Consider the following 9,692-nt stretch of genomic DNA (forward strand, 5'->3'; position numbering starts at 1 on the left):
TCTGCCTGCATTTTGAAACTGGTCAGTCCACTGCATATGCATGAAGGCCATTGTTGTTCATCATGGATGGCAAGCCGTGATCATAGGAGGAGATTGTATGCCATTAACCCAGAAGCTGCGCAGGGAAGACAGACCATGATTGATTGTTCTTCTGTTGGTCCAATTGTTTCAGACATTAACATATTCTCTTTTGTACGTACACTTGGCATTAAGTCATAATCAGAAAGAAGAATGAAAAGTTTATCTTTCGCTGGAGCAAAAACAAGGAAGGTAAATGTCATTTTGATGATGCTAAGTTACTGTTACACAAGAAACTACAGTATATGTAAAAGAATTTTTATTAAACAATTGTCGTTCTACATACAAAAGAATTATATATACCAAAAAATTTCTATGCATTGTGTTATTGATGACAGCTCTTTTTGAATTGAAAGTAACATTTCCAAGAAATGTTGTTTAGAAATATATGTATGAGGATGAGTCCATTCTGTTTGTAGTGTCTCTTGACAAAATAGATCGAGCTTCAGTAATTGATCTCGGGGGCTCCAAGTCTTTTTCTTGCAAAGCATTTCCTAGCAGCCTCTGCATCTGAGACGCATATACGTCGTCCAGAATCTGAAAACAAGAACGAAATGATTGAAATGAATGTCCATGTTCAGTAAGATCTCACTCAGTTTCCTGTTTATGAGAAATGGTTTCTCCGAAAACTCACCCCGAGGGCATGGTAGGATCCGGTGTACCAAACTCTGTTCTCCTTTCTGCCCTCCAGAAACTTCAATACAATCTAATAAGTGGAAAAATGTAAGTAAATGAGAAGTATCAAATATATTTTGAGAGGAAGAGAAAAGAGGTTGTTTTAAGTTTACTTGTCCCATTTTGTCCCAGAAAGCTCGACAGGTTGCAACAAATATTTGGCTTGTAAAAGTCTCATGCAAGTTAGAGATGCATTCAGAGAGTTGTGTGCTCAGAAGTTGCATCCTCTCGCGAATCTGAGCTTCCCCGTCTGCTTCTTTTGTATCTTCCAAGATCCTTTGGAGACGGGTGCTCCTGTTAGCTTGCATCTGAAATATGCAACAGAGAATTGTGAGGATAATCACTAACATTTTCTCTGAAAAAAATTGCCACCATATATTTCGATTTTCTTGGATATAAGAAGATCCCACAACATATTTAGTTGTAAGGTGAAAAATATCTGTGTGCATGGTTCATGAGGTTCTGTGAAAGTTTCAGATTCTTGATGATAGAAGATAAATTTCTGGACTTGCAGTATGCAAAGTCATTTAGGTTAGAAATACTGCTTACATTGCTGGCAAGCTTGACCACTATTGCTTGAATGTAATTCTTATACTTTGTCCGAAGGAGGACAGTTGTAGCATTCATCTGCTCCCCAAAAGTGGACTTATTGTCTCCATTTATGGGCAAATAGGATGCCCATGATTTCAGTTTATCCTCAATCCTACAATGAAGGACGTCCAGAATTCTCTTCATAGTGTTCAGAAATATCCCCAGCTGCCAAATACAAACGGAACAGAAGAATTAGCTGCATGCCTATCTATGCATAGCACATAGTTACTATACATACTATGTGTTCCATGACATATGAAGCAGGTCAGGTTTTAATCCAATTAGTATCATTTCTTTTATTATTTCTGAAGCAAAAGGATAATTCAATTAGATGAATACTTCGAGCAGTAATTGACAGGTGGTTTGATTGACATAAATTGCTTCTGAGAAGCAAAGGAAATATGTACCTTGGCAGATGTCTGAAACCAAGGGGGATATGATTAAGTTGGGAAAAAAAAGATGATTTAAGATATTGCATCAGTTAAGCCCGTCAGTATAGTTTCTTGCACAAGCGGAACTCACCTGGCTAGGAATGGAATAATACGTGGTTGATTGCCTCCTTGCCAATTTTTGTACCTGCATACCAAGTCTTTTCGGTATGCTATCTCTAAGAGGGGTCAAAATGTCATGGTATTGCCTTTCCAATGCTTTAATTATCGCTCTTTCTATGTTTGCAGCAGCCTTTCACATCAAGAAATAACAAATATAAGCTAAAATAGGTAAATTGAAGTCATGTTAGAGATGAATGATTAAACGCAATAATGCTGGTATGCACATAATGCTGATCATAGTCTGTCTACGCATTTACTCGAGCATTATATGATTATAACAGAGCATGCTCCTTGTTGGTTGCTGAGGTTGTTTGTTTTGATGCTAAAGCATGTTCTCCTAACTATATCAGCAGCTTCTAACATATAGCTCATTAACTAAAGCTAGAACTTACATTCTCCAAAATCAACGTGTATTGAGGCCATCTATTGATCACAACTTCATATTCGCTGAGCATTCTTGCCATCTTTTCAAACATTTCCTCAGCAAAGGGAGAGGTTGAGTATTTGGTAAACACTCCAGACCAAGGTACCTGCACGAGGAAAGTCCCATATGCCATAGTCAAAATTATCTTCGTTACAGCAATAACTTGATAACATACATCCTCCTTTGATTGCTTTTTACTCCACCATTGATCAAGAAAACAAATGATCAGGCATATATACATCATGCGGATAAGACCATTTTGCATGAGTGAATAATACTTAATAGAAGTACCTTTTCTGCTTTGCAAAGATCAAGTAAAGTAAGTTGCAAATCTTGTATCCAGACCATAATGTAACCGTGGTACAAGTCTCTGGAGTTAACTCCACCTTGGACAGGGCTGCGCACAGAAGTTTTTATGTAAATATCAGTGTGAAAGCTAAAAAAGGTTGTACGGGGCAATTGTATATTATCCAATACTTCGGCCAAGTTCAGCATGTACCTGATATTCCACAACTCAAGACTCCTCTCAAAGTCAGCCATGGCTACGAGAAGTTCATTCACATGTGGCATGGGACTTGATGGAGGCCATGCAGCAAGAAAACCTCCAAGCCTCTTGTTCAATTCTGTGCTATAAACTGCTGAGGTGATAGTTGACAGGTCTATTGAACTGAAACCACAAAAATGGATGTTTAGATCAACTTCCTATGTATCAGCATATTTATTTTCACAGAACATAAAACCCAAGTCAACAAGAATTTCATGTGTCCATGGTGCTTATGCCACAGTATACTGGAATGATCTGTAACTAGATCAGAGTCAAATGCTTTATTTGCTTTTGTGGGATTATATAGTTTCAGGTACCTGGGAAATATATGCTGATTGTGGATCTTGATGTCAATGTGAATTTCATTGCTTATGTTGATGCAGAGATTCTTCATCTTCAGATAGGCCTTGGAGATTGTATCTGAATCCATAATGAAGCCCTCAGAGTTGCTTGACACAAACTCGTCAGTCTCCAGCATGTGTTTTCGACATCTTTTTGTTGCTGCCATCTATAAAATTACCATGTAAATTATCAATATTATTTCACACTACAAACTAGAGTAATAAAACAGTAATCTAAGGAACCATCTTCATTTGATATGCATGAAAAGATAGATCCTTCTCTGCTTCTATTATCGCATTGAATAGCTAGTATAAAACTTGACTAGCGCTGTTAATGCATGGTTCTGTTTCTGTGTCGTATTCGAAAAATTCAATTATTAATTGTACTTGAGTTGATGTGGCTCCTTGATATTAACAAGTTTTAGCGATTTGATAAAACTCACCTGTAGATAGTTTCTTAGCGTAGCCTGAGCATCTTGAGCAAGTATGTCATGTAGAAGCGTATATAGTTGCACGGCAGGAGCTAGTGCTGGTGCTGCAGTTTCTGATATTGGAGCCGACATATCTGCTAACCCTGTTGGAGACTTTTCGTCCAGTGACTTGTAATTCTGAAACACCTCTGCCAGAAGCCTCTCTACTTGCGTCTCACAATCCATCAAAATACTTTTCTGTGAATGCACGAGTTATTAACAGTTAAAAAGTGAAGTGTGATCAATCTGAAGTAATCTGGGACGAACCCCATACAAAGATAGGAGAACCTCAGGAAAAAGCAGGAAATTAAGAGCATCAGTAGAGATCTAAAAACAAATGTTGTTCTTCGATAATTTCTGAAATCGTGTGGCTTTCAGGGTGTTTGAACTGCAAGTGGCAGTTGAAATGGAGATGTGTTCTTTTCTTAGATCTCAAATTTTGAGATATCTCATGATACTCTTTGTCAAGAGCAGCCTGATAGAGAAATATGCCTAGAGATGATCACATTTCTTTCAGAAATATGCTTGTGATCTTTTTCTTCTTTGGCTGGAAAGGAGGAACATGTCTAGCCATCTTCAGCCCAGTTCCCATCCCATTGTAAATCTCAATGAATATGAGAGTTTCTTTCAGAAATATGCTTGTGATCTTTTTCTTCTTTGGCTGGAAAGGAGGAACATGTCTAGCCATCTTCAGCCCAGTTCCCATCCCATTGTAAATCTCAATGAATATGAGAGTTCCTGATACCATTTAGAAAAGATGTATGACTATTGAGCTTGTTGAGATACTCACCTCCTGTCTTGTCAAATTTCTCTCGCTTCTGGCCTTCAGGACTGGAACAAGCAACTCGTGCAAAAGCTCTAAGCAATCTTTTGTAGGGGTGGCAACATTCATGACGTAAGAGAGGTATCTGCAGGGCAAAACATATATTTAAGTATCTCAATAAAATTCAAAGATGGAAAATGACTTCACGAGGCATCGTAAGTGTACCTGAGCTTCGTATAGGACTCAGAAACTCCATAGTATTCAGCAAATTCTGTGAGGATCCACTTCCAAGGCCCCTCTATACGTAAATTTCGTGCATCGAACTGTTGTGCCCGCATGGCAGCCTCCAGCAACAGATCATATGCTACGGTCTCGACTATAGATCCACTCTATCAGATTACAGCAGAAAAACTTTACAAGTCAGATAACATCTGGATCAGTTAAATCTACCTACATCTCAAGAACAAAAAATAAAATAATAAATTGAGTTTATGAAGAAGTGTAGTTATTTCTCCAGCACAAATCACTCCTACATGCAAACTTTGTGTCAATCAGGCAAAAGAACCAATTTACAATCTAACATAATACTCGGTAGAGTGACAAGCGCAGGTTATTTTGATTATCAATCAAGATATACCACGAGAGGTTGTCTTGATTGTCGTCTTTCTGCTAAGTGGGACAGTAGTTATTATTGAAACTAAGATGCTTCTCTAAGTAGTCCGATTAGATAAATTTAGCTGCTGAAGTCTAGAAAGTCCATTTACTACATGCGCTGTAAAGTTCAACCTTCATAAGCATTGTCTCATCACTTGTAAATGTGCTTCCAATGGAGAGTAAGATCTTCCCGACACATTCATTATCATTGTGATAAATTGGCCACCACCGAACTCTATCATTCTGAAAAATGATTAGTTGATATAAGAGAGTCAATACTTGAAAATAAACCATCCTGATAATAGAGATCTCATCTGCCTTGAAGTTGACTTACATGGTTGTCCGTCAGGGAAGAAACTGGAATTGTGGCACAACCTTGAACATTTTTCATTGCATCCTGGACTTCAAGTAAAAGGGCATCTCCTTGGCTCTCAGGAAAACTGGAATTCAAATTCTCATAATCAGTTTCACCTACTAAGTAGAGGAGATGATTCTTCTGCTAAGACAAGTTTAGCAGTACCAAAACAGATGCATAAATAAAAAACCTTGTGAGATAGAAAATGGTTTAATGTCAAAATTATGGCTCAAAATTTGAAATGGCAACAAAGAGAATACACCACAGAAATGGTATGAAGAAGACGATCCACGCAGTTCTTCCACCAAGACAAGTTTAGCAGCAATACAGTTGCAAATCTAAAACCTTCTACTGTAATTGTTTTCATTAAAGGATCACGTCCAATGTTGTGTGATCTGATATTGCTCTCTGAATCTAATGTAGTTTCAGGTCACCAAAAAACGAACTATGTTTCCAACTTACAAGTCATGATATTCTCCAGTTCCAGGCCGCAGTGAGATAGCCGAACTTGGTCCCACTTCGTTATCTTCTGCCGAACTTTTCAGATGAATCATGCACAACAGTGATTCTGTAGGAATTAATAATAAATAGCTAGGTTAATCATCAATATCCAAAGCCATCTTTATAAGCTAGATATCCTATTCAGCCAAAAAAAAAAGTGTTCTAGCAATTCTTGACTAAAAGACTCCAAAAATGCTTGTGAGTGAATAACAAACCTTCACATGGGAATGACAATGAACTGAGTTTGAGAGAATTGATCCTGTGCTTCACTATAGATGAAACATGTCGGACATACTCAGCCCCAGCTTGCAAGTAAATAGCACCTCTCATTGAGTTTGTATTCTTCAGCTTTCTTCTAGGTATTATCCGGAGCTTTTTCACTGCCATAATGAAAAGAGAGCACATATCAGTGCTGCAAGCTTCTAGTTTTTTCCCAGACACAAAAAGGCAGTTTTAGTTTCAGGAAAATAGTATGTGATACTAATAGGAGCTCAATGGTGTGGATATTTTACAATACTACTATCGAACAGTAATTTAAAGCAGTCATTAAGAGACAAAGGCCTAAACCTTCCACACGGATCTTCCCAACCGTTCTTTTCACATTTGAGGCCATTGCTTGTTCCGTCACCTTATTTTCTCTGTCCGCTTGTTGTACACCACGAGGTTGAAGCAATAGTTTGTGTAGTCTAAAGAGGGAAAAGTTATAGATAAGTTCCATTGCAGCAATCAATGAGGTTTGGTTGATTTTCAAAGTTCTTGCTGATCACACAAAATAGAATCTGTACACATACCCAAAAGCATTACGAAGGAGCAGGCACTCATCACGCAGAAACTCTGGGGCCTCTGCACATCCTCTTGCCCACGAGTTCAGACATAACCGAATGCAGGCATCATAAGCAACGAGTGCTTGCCATGCATTTTGACCGCTGTCGTGAGAAAGGAAAGTAGCTTTTCAGAAGCTCGGGGGGTAAAATAAGTCAAATAGGTGAAACAATTGGCCATCATTAGCAACACGTAGGATGAATTACAATTGAAGAAACAAATATTTATAGAATATCTAAATAAGGCAGTCAGTACCAGAAACCAAAGATATTATAACATCTGGCTGTGGCATGTAGTTCAGATTAATTTCCAAAATTGGTTCAACAAAAAAGTTCCTCTGTAATTCAAATCCTTGACATAACTTGTTCCTTGGGCTTTCACATGACCCACTCAAGCTAATAACTAGACCGTCAAACCTTTAGTTATCCTACATAGCAGACAACATGCACTGGAGATGATGCCTGAACAGATGCAATGCCAAGTGAGTACATAATTAAAAGCTTATTAGATGAAGGAATGACCCAAGCAATTGGATTATGTTTCAGAAACTAATTTGACGAGAGATTTGGCTTGTTGGCTCCTTTACGGGTAACCCTTCCCCCCATCCACACACAGAAGTAAAGGAGAAGGAACATGCCTTGGTGAAAGTAAGACAACAACGGAACAATATCTACACAAAATATGTAAGGAATAGAACCTGGCATGGTAATATGGCATGTGATTAAGTGAATTTGCATGCTGGACAGGAACAGGATGCTCTCTTTCCCGTAGTGTTTCTTCATCATCCCTACAAAGAATGACTGTCAAATGATGGAACAAGTGTGTTAAATAAACCAATGCAAATATTTTCATCTATTATAGTCCGATGGCCTTCGTATCATCATACCTTCCACCGTCTTCTGTTTCAGTTCTCAAAGATCTTTGACTTTGCTCTGAAAAAACTTTATCACCAGATAAACCTTGATCTGATTCTTTGTACTGAACATCAGTGGTTTTCTCGCTTCCCACCTCAGAGTCCTGAACATTGCCGATATCCATAAAGGGTGGTGCACTGGGGGTCCCTAGGTCCAAAGTTTCACCTAATTTACCAATTGGAGTACCCTGCATTCATTTGAAAATACTCCAACCTCATTAACTGAGAACTTTCAAATTAAACCCTGATTATCTTGTCATACTTAATCGCAACTTTTTCCTATGATTGTTTTGACTATATATCATTTCTCTTCTTGAAATAACAAGGTGATACGCCGATACTTACATAAGCACTATGAGGTTGGTTTTTCTCGTACATCCTGCAACTTCCAAGGGAAACTCCACTGCTTGGACCGCATCCTCTTGAACCCCATTCCCCATCAGTGAACCTTCTTACACTCCCTGGAACTTCAACACGGAGATCTTCTTTCAACGGCCCTCTATTTATTGTAGACACATGTTTTCTGTCATTCAGATTTTTGCTCGAATTGACATATAACATATCTTCTTCAAAACCCCTGATCACCGGCCTATCAACCATGTCATCATCAGAGTGGTTCCGAGATACTTCGTCCGGGGCCGAACCGACGCTCTCACTCTCATCATCATTGTAATAATCTGATTCATCCTCATTGCTGTCAACACTTAGAGCGACAGTGTTGATGGGTTTCAGCAGACCAGAGTGAAATTTCAAAGGAGGCAGAACATGGGAAGACGTGAAATTACTAGAACTATACGCTAACGGTGATCTAGGAAGAGGGTACTTCGTGTCTAGCTTCTCAGTCAAAGGTGATCTAGTTTGACACTGTTCCACATCTGATCCCTGCAGGAAAAGTGAGCCCAGTTACTAAATTACGTAGCACATTACACTCTTCAGGATTCAAGAATCTCGGAAGAAAGGCCTAACTCATAATTAACAGAGTGATTCCCCATACTATGAAATAAACATTTCTACATTACAATTTCCATGACTGTATACACACATTCACAAATACTTCAGAAAAGTTTAAAGAAAATCATGGGTCATGATAAAAAAAAGTACCTTCTTGATCCAGTTGATGGCACTCTCGTCCAGCCCTTCAGTGAACATATCCGCAATGCTGCTTTTTCACACACAAAGACACTTGGTAGATGAGAAGATTCGAAGATATTGAAGAAGTTTGAACGGTTCTCTGTGTAATGAACGTAGATTTGGGTAGAGAGAAAGAGAGAAGAGAAGGGAAGAGACAGGAAAGAGAGCGTCTTCGGTCGAGAGATGAGCTGGTTTACAAAGCAACCTCCAACGGCTAGTTTGAAGTGGGAGGGATTTATTTGAGTAATAATTATTTATTTCCAGACGGCCCGGCCCGATACACCTCCAAATTAAATATTGCTTCGGCGGCTCCCAGTAGTTATTATTATTAAGGATAATTACATCAAACTTTTGTGAGGTTTGTTTCCATCTAATAATTAAATTTTTTCGTCAGTCAATATTCATCGAATTTATTAATATTAACAATAAATTAAAAAAAATCTATTCTAATTCCTGATTGACTTATTACTGACTTATTGCAAGTCAAATAAATTTTTTTATAACCAAATTACCCTCATACGTTCTCACGTGTTAATGGATATAAAGAGATATATTTTCATCGTTATAAGGATAGTTTAGTTCAAAAAAAATTTGTTTGACCTGCAATTAGTCAGTAATGAGTCAATTGAGGGTAAATATCATTTTTCATTCAGTCTTTTTATTAATATCAACGTATTCAGTGAATTTTGACTAATGGAGGGATTTATTGGTTAGACGGAGACAAACCTCAAGGGTGCTATATGTAATTTTCCAAACCACAAGGTGTTTATATATAATTACACCAAACCTCAAGGGATCGGAGTGTGATTATCCTTTCTATTATTATTATTATATTTATATTGGTTAACAATTACAAGGTTTTGCATATTATTATTAATA

General features: G+C 38.0%; 1 protein-coding gene across 1 annotated transcript; it reads right to left on the bottom strand.

Annotated features, from left to right (window-relative positions):
- Positions 1–322: 322 nt before the first annotated feature.
- LOC105165535 (portal protein) lies at positions 323–9,020 on the bottom strand. The gene is made up of 22 exons (XM_011084581.3): positions 8,784–9,020; positions 8,028–8,564; positions 7,656–7,870; positions 7,467–7,556; positions 6,739–6,873; positions 6,515–6,633; positions 6,163–6,327; positions 5,909–6,014; positions 5,426–5,531; positions 5,224–5,334; positions 4,663–4,826; positions 4,465–4,582; positions 3,648–3,872; positions 3,181–3,371; positions 2,819–2,986; positions 2,611–2,716; positions 2,288–2,425; positions 1,867–2,025; positions 1,303–1,509; positions 867–1,061; positions 713–784; positions 323–615 (listed from the first exon to the last, which is right to left on the bottom strand). The coding sequence occupies exons 1-22, from the start codon at positions 8,829–8,831 to the stop codon at positions 457–459; spliced, it is 3,534 nt and encodes a 1,177-aa protein (XP_011082883.1). The 5' UTR covers positions 8,832–9,020; the 3' UTR covers positions 323–456.
- Between the last annotated feature and the right edge of the window lie 672 nt (positions 9,021–9,692).

Source organism: Sesamum indicum, linkage group LG12 (genome assembly GCF_026168435.1).
Source record: "Sesamum indicum cultivar Baizhima isolate 11 linkage group LG12, ASM2616843v1, whole genome shotgun sequence".
In the NCBI taxonomy this organism is placed as follows: domain Eukaryota; kingdom Viridiplantae; phylum Streptophyta; class Magnoliopsida; order Lamiales; family Pedaliaceae; genus Sesamum; species Sesamum indicum.